General features: G+C 45.2%; 1 protein-coding gene and 1 long non-coding RNA gene across 4 annotated transcripts in view; one reads left to right on the forward strand and one right to left on the reverse strand.

Annotated features, from left to right (window-relative positions):
• The window catches only part of LOC125906410 (uncharacterized), a 56,805-nt gene extending 53,247 nt beyond the window's left edge, over positions 1–3,558 (forward strand). The window contains exons 3-4 of one of the 2 annotated variants that reach the window (XR_007451789.1): positions 673–704; positions 868–3,558. This is a non-coding gene — a long non-coding RNA (uncharacterized LOC125906410). Of the gene's footprint in view, positions 1–672 lie in introns of both variants that reach the window. The other variant, XR_007451788.1, reaches the window with a different exon arrangement.
• LOC120948094 (uncharacterized) overlaps positions 1–17,992 on the reverse strand; it is a 139,657-nt gene that overhangs the window by 116,999 nt on the left and 4,666 nt on the right. For both annotated transcript variants that reach the window (XM_040364081.2, XM_040364082.2), the window contains exon 2: positions 5,519–6,352. In XM_040364081.2, coding sequence (XP_040220015.2) covers positions 5,519–5,624 — 106 coding nt within the window. In that variant the 5' untranslated portion in view covers positions 5,625–6,352. The remainder of the gene's footprint in view (positions 1–5,518; positions 6,353–17,992) is intronic.

The following is a 17,992-nucleotide window of genomic DNA, read 5'->3' on the forward strand; positions in this document are numbered from 1 at the left end:
ATATTTGCCAAAACTCAGCTCTGCCGGTTGCTGCAAGGCGAGTGGGGATAGGGGTGGCAAACAAAAAGCAGGAAAGAAAACAACGCCAAAACTAGACACAAGCGCTCGAGCAACAATGCCACCGTTTTTGGCAGGGCTGGCTGGGTGGCAGCAGCCAGAATGCGTCCTCCCATCGGCTCCAAAATCCTTCTCACCAACGGGGGCTTTTCATGCATCCGAGAGGCTGGGTTGGATCAATCGATCGATTGAATGAGTGTGCTTGTGTGGGAGAGCGCGTTTCGAAGAGGGCTGTGAATTGCCAGCTTTGGTAAGTTTGATTGGTATTTCAATAAGTGGCAGCCGGCTTTAAGGTGAATTGAGTTTTGATACTCTTCGACAGGTTGGCTCGTACGAGCGAATATGGATGGAGCTGACAACAAAAAAGTGTAGCAAAAGTTCTGCACCTATTTAGGGAAAATTGTATCGCTTTTGCTCTACCACTCTTGCTCAATATCCTTCCACATGCACCGACCTGATACGCTGCTCTGTTTTCGAATGAGCAAGAAAAGAGGCAAGAACACGGCCAGGAAGGAAGTTTTCAATTTGTAGTCTAGCCCGGGTGAATAGTTTCCGGTTGGGAAAATTAATGCGGTTAGTGAGCAAACTCTTGACAGATTCTACGTTTTTTTTCAGCACGTCCCAGTCTTCCAGTTCCCTTTTGTGAGGTGAGCGCATATTGATTCGTTTCGCCCACTTGAAGGCGGCAAAATAGGAAATGATGAGAGAAGAGCGAATAAAAAATATAAAAAAAGACACGCGAATACTTCACCATTCTGCTCACCGAGTGCACGTTTCCAATCAAAATGTGTCACGCTCTTGACTTTTTAGCCTGCCATGTTCGCGGTTCGGAAAAGAGTTTGCCAAACCAGCCCTCCTTGCCCCTTCATTCGTCCCCGCCAGTTGGCTAAGTGACACAGGAAATTGTAACGCAGAGGGAGCCGAAGTGGAAATGAAATTTCCAACAACCGACACTCGTTACCCGATTCAAGGTGCGCTTTTCGTACTTGAGATGGGTACTTTTGTGCAGAAAGAATCGTCGGGCAACGCAAGCAACGTGTGTGCGGGAAGTGGTTTCACAAGAAAAATTGAAGCACATCGAGAAAGCGAGCGAGAAAGAGAGAGGGAAAGAGAGAGATAGCATGATCGAAAGGCAAGTATGCAGGAAAGTACGGGACCAGCCAAACTACCGAACCGAACCAATCAAACACTCGAAGGGAAAATTCATCATTTTGCACGCAACCACGTGAGTGGGGGAAAAGGATCAGGCGTAATGGGGCTGAAGGTGCACACATTGATGACAAATGGAATGTAAACTCTGGGTGTGTGGAAAGTTTGTTCGCCTTTCCGTGTACGGGCTCGTGCGGAGTAGGGCAATTGAATAACACTAACGAACAAATCAATCAATGTCGGCCGCACGTTCGCGAGCACGTCATCATTTTTGCCGCGAGTGCTATCTGGTGCGAATGGTTACGTGGTTTACATCTGTTTTCTCGCTTTCCTTCGTCTGTCGTGGTAGTTTTCGTAAGCATCCTGTTTACCTTAGGGTTATTACAGCTGGCGAGTTAAATTGTAGCACTCGAGGAAGTAGTAACGTTGGAGAAATAAGAATGGAAAAACGTATCTCATTCTCGAGATAACATATTCCTCATACTTTGTTAGACCATTATGTTCAATATGGTTGCAATTATTGTTTGAAAAAAAGTATTTGAATAGACATCTACCATCACATACCTTTAAACTCAACGAATCATTAGGATATCTTTTTTTCGTGATTTCCCACAAGAAAGAGTGAAGAAAGTGTTCCAAAATTATGTGAGTCCTTGAAAATCACCATAAAGGTTGATTAATTAGCGCTACAGCTAAAACTACATATAATTCACTTAATGATATTACAATGAGCGTTAATGTACGTGATGGTGGATTCTACAGGCTTTGCAATGCAATTAAAAGATAATCTGTTCACAAAAATAGGACAGAGAAAACTGTATAACAATATTCATTCGACAAGACCAGTTTGAGGATCGCGTTGTCTAAAATAACCCGGAAAATACTTAGCAAAACGTCTGCTCACAAACCAAAATAGTTGGAAGCTTACATTCGCTTCACTTCAGTCGTTGAAACAACAACTGATTCCATATAAGCTACACCAATCAGCCATGACACCGTAAAGAGGGGAATACAACACTTCCGGGAAAGATTACTGCTCACATATGTTCACCTGCTTAAGCTCACTGTGCAGTGCGATGGCAATGGAAAGGTTTCACGAAATCTATAATTAGATAGCAAATTGAGCAAATTGAGACGAAGGAAAAAAGGATCAACATTATCCGTACGATGAGTAAGTTTCGATGAGACGAAGGGAATCGATCGTGTACCACTGCCGCTCGGTTAACGAGGGAACAGCAGGAAATGGGTTATGGCTTCGGCGAAAGGATTCAGTCAGCGAGAGCAACTAAGGATAAATCCTGCCACCCGTCTTGCTCCTGCCTGGTAAACAAGTAGGGATGTATTAATTATGCAAACAAACGGATGAATAATGTGTTAACACAACGGCACGGCAAACCATCCTACCAATAAGGACGGGCACGTGTTTCGGAAGGGTGCGTTGGCCGTGTGTGCCGTTGCTTGCTAGACATTGGAAACATTTCAAATCAAAAGACCCAACGCACAGCTGCACGCAGATGATTCGTTATTCATTTATCGATCATCAGAAAACGAAATGATGTGATGCGCTGGCAGGCCATTCGTTAGCTCTCAGGCCTAACTCAGGCAACAGGAAAGACATCGGCACACACGTCCACCAAAATGTTGTGTCTTGCTTTCTGGCAGCCGAAGCACGTCCGGGTGGAAAGAAACGAACCAGCCAGCCAGCCGTAAGTGGGAACAATTTTCATCAGCAATATTTACGTACTTCCGGGCATGCTTTGAGCCACCCTTTCGTACAGGGGCGTATCCGTACAGGGGCTCTCAACTAACGATAGCACGCACACGCACACATTCACACCCGTACAGCTTATCAACGCGTCCTCATCACAACCTTTTTCGTCACCAAGCACAGCTCGGGCTAGCACAGTTCGGGGAACGGCAATGGATGCCAAGTTAAGCAAAAAATCTCCTTTTCGGCAGATTTTTAAGGGACAGACGATAAAACCGACAACAGACCGGATCTATTTGGGAAATGGAATAAAATGGACCCACAGCTCCCATCATTCGCAACGGGACGGGCTTCGTTTGGCTTTGGAATTATCGCGTTCGTTAGCTTTTAGCAGGCAAAGCGAATAAAAGCAAAGGTCGAGGAGAGCATTGGCAGATCGGTATAAATGAAGGCATTGCATTGACCTCCGTCTTTAGGTTCAGGAATAATGGAAAAGAATATTACGGAATCGAAGAAATAGCGAGTATATAGGTGGTTGAATTTTGTGTAAGAGTTTTCATCGTATTAAAAAACCAGTTATTTTTAAAATATGTTTAAATTAAAAAGAACCTTTTTTCGTGTGAAAATATTAACAGTACAAAAGGCAGGAAAAAACAGTGCTACGAAAAAATCGATGACAATAATAAAGAATTAAAATACAAGTTCAAAACTGGTTATTATTAACTCGTTAAAAAGGAAATAATTGTTTTAAATTATTTTGTTTAGGTTGAAAATAATTTAGAAAAATCCTTCAAGCAACAATCTTTCCATAAATTCAGAAAAATGTTTTATGTCGTTTTTGAGATTTCGTTCTGCTTTTGTCAACGTTTTGCCCTACTGTGCCCGGCACCAAACCACTGCTTTTTTGTCGACAAAAAAGTTGCCCACTTGCCTCAAACTCTCCGCCGTACGCTGTGCACAAACACAACCCATTTGTCCTACCGATCCCGGCTCGCACCAAACAAATATAGCCGGCCATAAAATGCAGTCTGGCGAAATCTGCTGACGGGCTGGCGCGCTGTTCAGGGACGCGCTGGCGCTGCAGCTTCGCAAACCTGGCGTTGCGAAATTGCCAATGCTGGATAGGGTGGTTGGAGGCGGGTAGTGAGCGTTGGGGTTTGCGAAAATCCCGCACAAGTGAAAGGTTAAAACGAACAGCAAATATTAAATCAAATTGTCCGCTCCGATGAAGCAGAATTTCGGGGCAGCAGCAGCGGGCCCAGTTGAAGGAAAATCCCTTGCAGCACAAAGCGGTGCGAGAGAGGTGGCGTAGATGAGAGGCCAGGGCACGGCAAAACAGATGTTGACCTGCCTGTCTGTTCCACTCACACACACCTCACCCCGAGCACAGCCCAAAAGTGGCCGATATACTGCAGTGCATCGGATCAGGTAAGATATATGGCTGTTTGTTCATGATTTGTTGAATTTTGCGACGGTTCGCTGGTTGCTGCAGCAGCAGCAGCAGCAGCCGAAATTCGACGTGATTTTCGAGATTCGCATTCGCGCTGCTACGATTTATTAGATCGGTATCGGTAGAGTGGAGACATTTCCAGGTGCAGCTTTAGGTGGCAGGGCAAACAAGCACAAGAAAAGCAGCAGCAGCAGCAGCATCGGTCCTATTGCACGCTATTTATCTGTAGGCTTGGTTTTGGTAGAACACACTCAAACAAAACTGGCCATTAAAGGGTGTGCGGTGTGTGTGTGTGTGTCTGTGCGTTTCTGCTACCGGGAAAGTGCCAGCTCTCTGTGTACTGTTGATTTTCACACGCGAATTAATCAAATATGCCCGTCAGAGGAAAGGGTCGCCTAAGCCAAACACGTGCATTGGCATGGCTGCTAAATGATGCACCAGCACTCGAAATATTGCCCAACTGTGTGTGGGTTTGCCGATGTCGGTGTGTGTGTGTGTGTGTGCATTTCCATTTCGATAACTAAATTAGTGCAGTGACTGCAGCATGGCAATCCGGTTGCATCCAGACGGTTCGGAATGTTTGATTTAAATGGCGCGATATCTGAGTGACAGTCGACGGATTTGTGGCGTTGTTTTGGCATTATTCACACCACTTTCCAGTACCGACATTCCTTTCGATTCCCGTGGGCGCCCGAAAAGGACCAGGTTGGATGGGTAATTAACTGTCGAGCTACGGCGCAAAACAAAATAAAACTCCTTCCTTCGGGGACTTCCTTCACTCGTGCGCTAAAATCCCTACAGGGCGTAATTTAAATTAAATCGCTTTAATGCGATGTATCACCAATCGCATTATTACACTCTCTTTGAATTGCTCTCTAAGCATGCTGTGCTGTTTGTATCTGTTTGCGCGTTGCAGAACAGCTTTTCACCCCCTTTTTGCAATGTAATTAGCCGTACTCTTTATCACATTTCGCTGCCCGGGATGATGAGAGCGTAAGCTTTTTCGCCCCACCCCCAACTAGCTTTTTAATCTTCACCCCCCCCGTACCGAGGCAGGAAAGCAGAGCGTGAGCGAGATTCGTTAATCCCACGTCGCTTCACCCACGTCGCTGCCGGCAGTCGTGTGCTACAGCGGGGTTGAGATTTCCACCTACCTGGATCATCGTCGTCCTCCGCCCAGTCGATCTGTGCACGGGCGAGATTAGCCAGCATTACCAGCGTGACTGCCAGTGTGATGCTTCGCGCTGCCGCCGGTTTCATGGTACGTAGCAAACAGCCGCAACAACGTAAACTCCGCAAACTCACACAGACACAAAACAGCAGCGAAAACTCAAAACCGTGGTGGTGGAAAATTCACGATTGGCTCAGTCGGACAAACACACACACGCACACCACCCCGGGATGCCCAAGTTGGGCAAAGATTTTGCACCGTCGTTTTCCACACCACTCTGACAGGGGGTGCGGTGGTTGCGTGACGGGATGCGGCGGGTCTCGTCGGGCTTTCGGGTTGATTATTCAAAACTCACAGCGAATCAACCGGAGATAATCACGTTTCAACATCATTTTCCCTCACGCTAAGCTTCCTGCTAACGGGCGCACGCACACACAAGCACATCAATGGTGGGTGAAAGCGCACACAGACACACACGCACAGACGCAAGCACACAAACACACACGCACACTTTCACTGTCGGGGGATAGCTGGGAAGCTTCACTTTCTCTTTAGCAGAGTGCACATGCACTTGCACACACGCTCTCACACACAAACACTGGAAAAGCACTGATTTTAACGCTTTCAATCGCGCTTTTTTACCGGCGCGAATGTATGCCGGATGAGATTACACTGTTTGGCATGCTTTTTTCTTTGTTAGTATCGCAACATTGCTCTTCAGATCACTCCTCACGTGGGGTTTGGTTCGATAGTTGGGTGTAACATTTTTTTCAGATAGACTTCTTCACCGCTCGTGACACTCTAAAATCGTTTGTACCTGAGAAATATAAACGGGAGTAATTATTATGGAGAAAATTGTTAGGAAAATACAGCCAATCCGTTATTGGGCTTTTCATATATCGTCTCATCGGTAAGAGAAGTACATCTTATATTATTAAACTTAAAGGCACTATTTACATACATATTTTTTTGAGTACTGCCCGTCTACTAACGAGCTGTGTAGGGCACAGCATTTCGCTCCAGTAGCAACATAACGATTAGTCAGGACCGACTTTTGTTCGAATAGTTTCCACCCGGATAAACACGCTTGCATGAAGCAATGCGGCCAACGTCTCGCGCTACTCGCAACAACCGAACTCTGCGACACGTGATCAATCGGTTGCATAAGGAGAATAACTACAAACAAAACAACAACAACAACAAAAAAAACCTTGAAACGGATTAGAACATTTTCCCGCAATCGCATCACACAGAACTTGCCGGGTTGTCATCAGTTCGTGTTGGCGTGCTGCAATCTCCAAACCGAGTGAGCATTATTTCTGCCGCACTACCCCCCAAGCCACCCACCCAGGCATCAGGCAAATGCAACTGAGGCTGCTCGGTCGAATATCCTCACCATCTCGGAATGTGTCTCGAAAAGCGGTTGCTGCATGCAGTAAATCCCAAAACTCCCTCGACAGGACGCCCAGCTACTGTTATTGTTTCGTCAGCACATATGCTCCCCGATCGGCGCTAGCTTTCGGGCTCGGAACGGAACGAAGCTTCCGGTATACAACGAAGCGATGCTTCGTGTGTGTTTCTGTATATGTGCTTCTTCCTGTGTTGCTCGATGATAGTATTCGTATGCCTCTGTGCAGGCAGTGTGGATAGCAAGGATTTTCATTTATCCACTGCTCAATAAATCCCTTTAACGAAGCCGATATGGGTGAGGCGGAAGTTTGTGCTTTGATGAAACCGGGATTAGCGTACCAAGTGGGGGGGATCTGGGGACGTGGCGTTAGGAGGGGCGTCAGGACATTGGGGTAGGAAAAAGCTTAGCGCCATGTAAAACTGACGCTCCATTCCAGCTGCGTTTGTACTGCCTGCTGCTGGCTTAAAACTATTCAAGCGCACCGACAGAACAAAGATGCTTCATAAAAGGCCGATGTGCTGCTACCGATCGGTGGTACGGTGTGTGGGTGTGTGCATTGCACATGGCATAACAATAAATAGAAGTGTGTGAATAAGAACAAGCTTTCGAAACGTGTACAACCGGTCTAATCATTTGCGAACATTTCTAAGAATTGTTGGATTTGCATCGAAAAATGAAAGCCGATTAGCATTCGAAGCTGCAACGTGGTTCGCTTTAAAAGGCATTTAAACTCCACGCTTGGCTGGATTCTTTCTCTAACGAAGGTACGGAGAAAGGCTATTTTGGAGGCAAAAAAAAAAGGAAAAGCCTTCCCGGAGAGTTGCTGGCAGCCAGCAAAGGCATGGCAAATTAACTCAATTTTTAGCATTTATTTCTATCCCATCGAGTTCGTGTGAGAGGTTTTTTTTGGTGTGGCATTTGCTATAGAACAGTTTGAAAGAAGGATAATAAACCAAACTTTTGCCTCGCTTCTTGACACATTTTCCCCACTGCTGGACCTTTTCCTCGCTTCTGCAAAAACTACTTTTAATTGTGATTAAATTTTTTTTCATCGCACGAATTTCTACGAAACCGTGTCCCAGAACGAGTAGCGCACGAGTTGATCTTATTTCGAATACAAGCGCCCCACGAACGGTACTATTTTCGTAGGAAATCGAAAAACGAAAAAGATGACAAGAGTGCCGGAAACAAAAAGGAAATGAGAATCAGAATGCAGCGAAAAATAATTTAAAATAAAAGATGAAGAAAACGCCACGAAATTAAAGCGGAAGCAATGGATTCGATTTTGCAGAAATCTCACGAGGGCAATTTGTTCGATGATTTCTTGCATCGATCGGTTTTTCTTCGGAAGCGTTTCGCTTTTATCGTTTCTGGGAAAGTTATTTCTATGAAGCGAAGAGTGAGAAAAACATAAACTCCATCCCACTATGGTGGGTGCTGGGGGAAAACTTCTTGCGGAAATCTTGTCGTTCTTTGGAGTGAAAGATGATTGCGTTTTTGCTTGCGATTTTTGCACATGAAACTTTCATAACACTACTTCCGGGAACAGGGGGTAAAAAGATGCGAAAAAGAAAAACATAAAACCGATGAAACCTAAAAGCAGAAAATAGAAAATCCAGATGGGCAATGCAGAACAATGCTGCATTCACATGAAAGGGTGCAAGAAGCGCTGTGTAATGACGCTTGTTCAAACATGCTAGCGTAAGCTAATGTAGCACAGCCCAGATTACAGCTGTCGGAAAACATACCTGCAAAAGTAATTAGTCCACCCTGTTTGAACTTTCCCTGCCCTTGTCTTCTGGCCACGGTCGCCATTCAGCAGCTGCACCGTTCCCGTTTGACTCACGTCGTCCCCGGTGTAAAACCAGGAGCGGATGTTAAAGTGCTACTTATCTTCATGATAGCTTTATGAGATGATGATGTTACATATTGAAAGATTTCCTAGGGGTTAGTTTTTGCTGGCACCCGTACCCCGTCTCTCTTGCGTTGTATCGGGGGTTTTTCACAACGAATCGCTACCCACTCGTTATGTCCATTTGGTTTGAAAGATCCCCCGGTCGGTGGAACGGGTTTGGGCGAAAGAAAAACAACAGTCTACCGGCAGTGGCCAGGGGGTCCGGGGGGCAATGGTGCAGAAGTTCAAATGAAGCACTATTGGACGACCATCATCATCATCATCATCACCATCGTCATCATCATCATCCTCGACGTCGTCGCCGGCGGAAGTGAATGAGGTTAAAGCTATTTCCCACTTTTCTTTATCGCTTCACCGCATACACACCAAGCTGGGTCTGTGATTTTCTTCCGCTGCCGGTATGCCTCCATTTTCACAGTGGTATATTTGAACACGCAGAGCAGGAGCTTGTTGAATCTCTGCTTGGGCGAGAGTTTTGTTTTGGTTGTAAAAGTTTTGCGTTCGCTGTGCTGCGAAGAAGAGATGACTTTAGTGCAGCGATACGAACAGAGCACTAATATCAAGCAAGTTATATTTATCATTTATGATCTGTTGGGAGCTGCTGGCAGCTATCCTTCGAATTCAAAATTTGAACTGTCAATGAAAGTGGGTACAAAAAATTATGGTAGTAAATTCTACTAATTTTCTAGTTTCAAACAAAGGCTTTCAATTTTTATACAAAAAAATAGCGAAAAGATTTTTCGCTTCAGAAACCCTATAGTGCGCCGCACGGTCACTAATACCGGTCTTTAGCAGCAGCAGCATTGGCTAGTCCGGATGAAAGGTTTGCCCTGTTTTTGTGCGCGCTACAAGTTTTCCCATTAAACGTGCCCCCGATGCAGACGAATCGGAAGACGTCAGCAGCAGCAGCAGCACCACCACCACCAGTCTTAAGACGCACACAACATCGCTCGATAGTGCACACGAACCAACGGGTCGTACGAGACGCACTGGCATAACGGGGGTTTGTGAAATGTTTATCTGCACTGGCGATGGGCTGTCGTGTCCCCGGTGTCACACCAGCGTGGTAGGTTGGTAAGATTGGTGTTGGTGTTCGCCATCGTCTCCGTCGTCGTTCTTTATGAATCACAGACTGGTGGGTAGAAATGGACTAAACCGTATGGTTTTCCCCCGGCGTAAGAACGGGGTCGAGTCGAGTGGGTGAAATGTTGGCTGCGAGCATAAAAAGTAACGACACAGCATACGTCGTGCCGTGCTAATGTTGTTTCCGGCGAAAAGCCAACGAACGTTGATGCGTTCGAGCAGCGGTAGAGCAGCTCCAGGAGGATTACTTTTCGGGAAGTAAATGTTAAAACAAAGTAAGAGAAAGAGCCACAGGGAGTGTGAGTGAAATCTTGGACAGCTAATCTTTCGTTAACTAAACGTTGAATCGGCACTAGGTATCATAATACCTTCTCAACACATGCCTTAACACAGTGTCATACAGTTGCACTGCAAGAGACGATTAGTTACTACATTACCTAGCTGGGGAAGTGTTAATAAACATTAACGCTTATTTGGACGTTTGACGGTTGAGTTTTTGTTCTTCAAAAATAATCTCCAGCGATATTCTACCACAGCAGCCGATAGAATAGCAACCCAACACCGTTATCATGAAGGATTTATGCGCTTCTTACCTTTCGTGTTGGTGCTTTTTATGTGCTTTTTTCTATTGCCAAGTTTTCCACTTTCGCAGAAGTTTGCTGAGAAGCTGCCACACGAAATGTAAAGTTTTGTACTGCTGGGATTGATGAAGACGGCTGCTGTCTATAAAGCTCTATCCTGGTAATTGGCTATCAGTTTTCCCATGAGGAATAGAAAACTTCAACCGCAAGCTTCTTGTTGTAAAGAAAGCGAGCAATACTTGTTTACTACTCTTAACTGTGAGAAACAGAAAACAAAACCATTCTCCTTAGATTCACTCCACACTTTAACTTCGTTTTGTATACAGCGATAACAAAAAATCAACTCAAATTGATGCACGTATCGCATTACCAAAAACCATTAAATCTTGTTGATCCAGGGATAGCGATCGCCCGAGCATCGCTCATTAGAGGCAACCACCATGCCCTGCAATCGCTTTCCAGTGACACGTGGCATCAATTATTTGCTCAACTTTCGACGCTCAGCAGATTGCTCCGAACGACAAAGTATCCGATTTCGCTTGTCAAAAGTAACGGCCTCTTTGATCATCCGTGTGACGCTTTGACTAAACGTGTGCGTTAAACGGTTCGGAAAAGATATAGCAGAAGCGGCTGCTGGAGTACAGAAAAGCAAGCAAGCGCCTTTTTTGTCTTGCTTTCTCTCCCGTGTAACAACAGGGCAGGGGCTAAATTGAATATAAAAGCCACGGAACGTCGGAAGCCCCAGCGCTACAAACAAAACCTTTAAGCAATGGCGAAACCTCGCTGAAACTCGTTCGAGCGTCTTGCCGGGGCGGACCGTTGGCGCTGAAGGTGCTGCTAAAGTTTAAGAGCACTCGAGCATTTAAAATTTTCCAGAAATTAATTGAGCATTGCCAAGTAATCCTTTTTTGCTCATTAATAATTTTGCAGCACCTTTCCGTCCTGGCGGGAGCGCCCATAACTTGTTCAATTCTACGGTCACACCCGCCCGGCCGCACACTTTTCCTCGCCGAAGGTGCACTTTAATTTGCTGTTCGCTTTTCCTTACTGCAACTGACGGACTCAAACATAAGAAAAAAATGCTCATACACTTACACACCCACCAGCATGGTTCGAATGCGCCAGTTTCTGTTAGGGCGTAAGAAGAGCACACACAAAAAAACTGATCAACCCAAATGCGCTTGATGATGGTGGTCGACTTTAGCATACTTTCGGAGGAAGACCGACCAAACGAAACGAAGGCACAAAACGCTTCATGCAGCACGATGAGATCGAACCCGAACTACTGGTTGGGGTGGCTAGCAATGGGCCAGTGCCGGATTCTGAAGAGGCTCGGAGCAATCTGTAACACGTTAAAGGCAAACTCTTGGGAATGTTCTTTTTGCTCCCTTCTAGAGCACGAGCGGAGTGAAGTGTGTGTGTGAAAGAGCAAGAAAAGGTCGAATGGAGATGGAAAGCCTCTTAAGAATGTTTCCATTATCCTTTCCACGCAACGCTGACCTCCGGGGTTTGGGCGAAAGGAGTCGCTGCCCAAGCCCGTGCTGTCTGCCGCTGACCTGTTCATTAATTCATTACGAATACCCTTGATAATGGTGCCGATCGTTTACTTACGCTAGTTCGGTTCAATCGCTTCACCAACAATACATTCGAAAGCGCTCTGCAGTGAAATGCCGGGAAGCGGTGGTTTTCCGAGAGTTGTGAGCCCATTAGGGAATCGATTTGGGATTGGGGGAGTTTTTTGTTGCTGTTGTTGTTGTCTCCTGTGGCCCTTCTGGAAAGCTGACCAGAGCAGTTGTAAAATTCGATCCTGTCAGTGACATTTCAATGCGATTGATTTGTTTTACAGCTTACACCGTGCTTTTAGGGTCGTTATCATGGCTATGCTTTTTTTCTCCTCATTTTAATTGTCTTTGTTGCCGCTGCTTTGTAAGCTACCAATTGAGCGTCATTAATAATAGGAGAAAGGAAACAGAAAGGGGAAGGGGGAAGAACCAAGCTTTCTAAATCAAACCCCCCCGCAATATAGTCGAATGTCGGTGAGTTATGGTCCAATTAGTGGAACTAGAGCTAGTGAAACCGAGGACGGATGGCCGAAACTCGAACTCGTTCACTCCCCTAAAAAGCCCGGATAATCGATTGAAACTTTTCCATTATTTTCCATTTTAGTCAATAATCTATCGATTATCCTCGTTGTTTGGGGGTTTCCCGCTATCAGTTTCCCGTTCAACTGAACGGTCAACGCGTAAAGCAAAAAGACAACGCTTTAAAACCAGCGCCCGGAAGCGGACGATTATATTTCACCGCACGGTACGAACTTCGCTAGGCTCTTGCTGGGTAACCGCCCACCGTCGTCCTAGCTGGAGCACCACAAAGTTCGAACCGAACGGGTGAAGTCGTACGGTTTCGATCGCAACATCATTATCAGGAGCAGGGCGGACGAAATTATAGACCTTTCGGGATGGCGGTTAAAATGCGAAGTTACCGATGCGGTCGTGGGTCGGTTGTTTTGGGTAAACTTTTGGAAGCTTATTGACGAGCTTGCATGAAAATAAATAGCCCGTTTTAATGCCCTCACTGTGGTGGAAGTTTTTCGTGTTGTTTTCTCCTCTTTGTGTGCATTAGCTGGGAGAGAACAAAACATTGGGCTAGCTCATGACGGTTTAACGTGCTAATGATAAGTTCTAATTGCTGTAAATGGATTATTTTTGCCAAATAATTGAGTTCCGCAAAGTCGTTTATTTTAAGTGAACATTAATCTGCTTTAGGAATTGAATAGGTAGCCTGTCGGTTTTTAATCATTTTCACCCCTTTGTCGACAGAAAAGGAAAAAAAAAACTCCTAAAGATATGCAATCCGTGTGCTTAGCAGTGAATTGTAAGGACCAAAAGGTATGCAATCCGTAAGCATAAGTAACGGTGAAGCAACGTAGTTGATGTTTTATAAACCAGTAAGAAGATTATAGTAAAAAAATCTGCTGTTAAAAAAGCTAACCTTTGTTTCCGTTCAATCTAAATACAGTTGCTTTGAATTGCAATTCAAGAGAATGAATCGATATCCGTATCGTTTGGTTCATTAGCAGCTATGTTACAATCATCCAACGTACATACCATCCAATCGTACTTGTAAACGTTTTAAACGTAATTGAAAACGACTCATTCTCTCTGATTGCAATCCATACGAAATTAATTGAGATTCAAACCACATGAAACTGGGACCGGATGTTCGCAAACATTGAACAAATAAGTTCAATTATAAATTAAATGATACAGAGCCCTTTAACTCATCTCGAAACATATTATACCACTAATTACCAATATATTTCACAGCTGCCAGCATTAAAGTCGCAGTGGCGCACGACTTTTCTCGATTGCACGACTTTTCTCTGCAGTGGTAGATTAGGTCATGCCAAGCACACCCCCGAACTAGCTACCGAGCATTCGGCGGCAAAGGCACGGAAACAGATGCACATGCGAACGAGTGTGCAATTCCTCGGCAGCGGGCAAACGGCAGGCACAGGTAGCTGAAATTGAAATGTGCACGGTAAGAAGTATTTTCAAGTCACATCCTGCTCCATCGTTCACTCTGCAGTGAACGAGGGACCCGAGCAAGTGTCGATCCGTTGCACGGGCCTGACTTCGTACACGTTTGATTCAATAACGACAGTCGAACGCTGCAGTGTTCCCCGAGTCCCCTGGAGCGCCGTGCCGCTCCCTAACAAAACTGGGGGCACTCGAAACCTTACCGCTTACGTCACTTGTACGGAGGTTTGTGCTGCTGCCTACCTTCTATCCTACAGACTCATTGCAACTGCCCCCGTCCCTCAGCCCCACTGAACCTGCAGCGCCTTTCATCAGCCAGTGTGCCGTCGAACAGATACGCGGCCAGAATTTAAAATCAACCGCTCGGGCACCGCTTCTCACATCTCTCTGTACGCTTCGGTTCGTTTAAGGTAAGCTAGAATTGGATTCTTTTGCCAAGGAGTTGCTTGGGTTTTTTTTGGTTGCTGCTGCTGTTAGCTCTTTACTCTCCCTCTTTGCACTCCATTTCCCACGCTCGAGCGCTTTCCTCACTCGGTTGCTACTACTACTGGTGCCGTTCTTAACCAGCGCACGATCATATGCTGGCGGTGCGGTATTCCGTTCCACTGGGAAGGGCACACGATTTCCTGCATCGATTTTGTTGTGTGTCTTCTTTGTTGTTTGCTAGCCCCACACAAGCACCGTCGAATGCCTGTTTTGCCTGTGAACTTGAGTTGGAAGGAAAGGCCGGGCACTTGAGCCATTCCCCCAACCTTCCTGGCCCCGGCACTTGAACGCCGAATGGTGACAACAATGTGTTAAGCAGGCGGCAACGTGCTCACCATTTCCGCGCCCAAGCGGACAAGCAAGCGGGAGGGGTTGAGCGCGGTTCGCCGGAGGGTTAAAGTGAAAAATCGTATCAGTAACAAGTGTGTAAGTTTGCATAAATGAGACACTTGAATTCGGTGTAAATTTCGCATTCGAATCAGATTTTTTGCCGTTGCTGTCGCCTGCTTCCGTCTTTGCGGGGTAGGACGGTTGAACGTTTGGGAATGTGTGAACAGGGCAAGCTTGAGGGAAAGATGCGTACCCTATGGAGAAGAAAATGGTAATAACGGCAACGACGGTTATCGTTACCGTTGTTTGGCGTGTGCGCATTTTGAAGAAAAAAATCCCTTTGGCGTGGTAGTTGGCTTCACCATTGAGGTGTGTATTTTTACATTTCAATGGAAGTTTTCACACACACACACACACACACACACACACACACTCAGGCACAGATTGAAACGTTTTCCAGCGAGATGAGCAGATGAAATTTAATCGAAAGTTATGGGCGGCTTAGTGCGGGCTTTTGTTTCGTGCAAATGTATACTTGGCTGAGGTTTTCCGCAAGCTGAATGAGGTTTTTATAGAAAAGCAAATAAAATACAATTTACAATAAAAAAATCGCCATGTTTAATAAAAGCGAATAATTCAGTAAAACGATAAAATGAAATAAAAGCATTTCACAAAATTCTATACTCTGAGTTACTATTCAATAGAGCCAGTGAAAGAATTTTAGTTCAATTACTGCATGTTCTACAGTTGTGTTGTTCTACGAAAAAAGGATATTGCAAATGTTTAAAGCAGCATGGAACTATATTGTTCACTTAGCTTCACATTGTTTAAAGGCTTTTCATTGCAGTAAAACCATCAGCAACGTTTTGTTTCTCTGTTTATTGTTTTTTTTTTTAAAGATTTAATGCCAATACTGGGTAATGAGCACAGCTCTAAAAGCAAACAATTCGAATCCTTTAACCTGATTTGATCATTATCAGTGGTACGGCATAAAATCATTCATTGCTTGCTTAAATTAAATTACCAAGCAATTGTTAATGTTATAATTTGCCGGGGTTTTCAGATTCAAAATAAAGCGTACGCTGGCTCAGCTAGCTGGAGAAACCCTGTAAAACATTATTAAATTTATTGTTTACAACATTATTTATATAGCTCATAAACCATACTCTTTGATAGTGCTGAAAAGTGCTCAAATTAAATGTTAAGTCCCATTTGATTCCAGGAAGCTTGTAAAAGAACAAACAAACTCGTGCGATTGGGTGCTTTGAAGCGATACATTGCACAGTCGCAAACATATTGCGATCGAAATTGAATCGTTTCGATGTGAGTGATTTTTACATTTATTTATTTGCTGATATTGTAATTGGTTTTGAAATAAAGCAACTCTCAACTGGTAAATGTATCAAAATGCTCCCCATTGCATGCTTAACAACGATGTACTGCAACACGAATTATGGTACCGTAGCATTTTACATGCAAATGACTAGATAACGGTCTGATTATTTTCAACGTTGGTCCCCCGTTAACCAGCTGTATTCGCTTGGCATGTGTAAATTCCAACACATCACCTTCTGACTGGTTCGACCGTGTAAAACGCACCGCGAACAAACTCACCGGTTTGCTTCAACAGCCGTAGGTCGCCGGTCGAAGAATAGGCTGTCACAAAATAATTACCCATTTATCATGTGCCTTCTGATGAGCTTTCCTGGACCTGCTCTATAAACTACCTTTGCTCTTTTCCTCACTCTTTCTCTCTTTTGCACGCACACACAAACCCGTACTATAATAACAAAACAGCATTAAAGCTGCACGGTTCCCGGGTTCCGCGGCGAGATGAGAAATTATTCATACAGCTCGTTCCCTATTCGCATTTTACCGGCACACAGTTGGGTTGGGTTCATTTATCTGTTTTCTAGCGCTTTTCAATCTTCCGCTTTCAATCCCCGCACCTTCACAATCCGGAAGGAATTAAGTGCCAACTATAGGCACCGTTGTCGTCGGGACAATGTGTTTCACGTGCACAACCAATCAACACCGGGTCGGGTGGGCGCACCATGTTGTGTGTGTGTGTGTGCGTTGTTCACTATTGAACCAGGCGTCTCCATTCTCACGCCCGTCCGCAGTGCACCGGTAGGGGCAAAGAAATGTTATTTCAGGATCTGTTTGGGAAACGATTACCGGTGGGCCGGGAACAATAAGCTATTTAACAACGACCTTGGCACAGTGGTGAACCGGCCAATGCGTGCGGACAAAGGCCATCATTTGACGTGTACAAGGGTCCCGGGCGTGATCGGGCGATTAACTTGCGCAGCGAAGTTATTTTGAGGTCGGCCAGATGGAGTAGATGTAGCGCCGGTTGACTTACGCGCTTGTTCCAGTTTTGGCGACGCCGGACGAAAGGAAAAGGTAAGCTGGGGAACTTTCACATCCTTGAAACAGCACGACCGCTTTTTCATCCCCAGCAAGGACGCTTTTTGACCCTTTTTGTGTGACAAATTAACTTGCCAATCGCTACCCAACCTAACCCCGGAACGCTATCGTGATGGGAGTACAGTTGGCTTGAAGCATTTAAATTGTATTCTAGTCACCACACTGTTCCCTTACTGGCCTGGCTTCTTGAAAGCAATGTGGGCAGAACAAAAAAGCATACAGCGGGCAAAGACTAATAAACATTACCCGGTATAGACAAGCAAATACTGCCAGGAATGTGTTGTCTATTCAGTTGCGGCTGTTGTCTGTATTGTCTGTGGTTGATAGAAAAAAAAACTATGCCACAAAGCCCGTTGTTATCCTGCTTGACTTTGACCTCAGCTCATAATTGAGGTGGACAGTGGGGCGTGAACGATGGTACAAGTAGCTTCACGAGTAGCTCACCCCACCCGTTTGAACGATACAATCGCACGGACCGATCTTAATGATGGTTTGCCTTCCCCGCACAATAGTACCGGGCTGACAGTGTGTTGGTATCGGTGTGCGCAAAAGTGTGCATAGAATTGGAATTTTATTTGCCCGACCAAGTGAATGACCGGTAAGCGAGGTACAGCGGAGTTTTGTCGCTTTTATAAAATGAGCTCTGACATACATGAGGCAATTAAAAAGTATCATGTATGCA

This window comes from Anopheles coluzzii, chromosome 2 (genome assembly GCF_943734685.1).
Source record: "Anopheles coluzzii chromosome 2, AcolN3, whole genome shotgun sequence".
Classification (NCBI taxonomy): Eukaryota; Metazoa; Arthropoda; class Insecta; order Diptera; family Culicidae; genus Anopheles; species Anopheles coluzzii.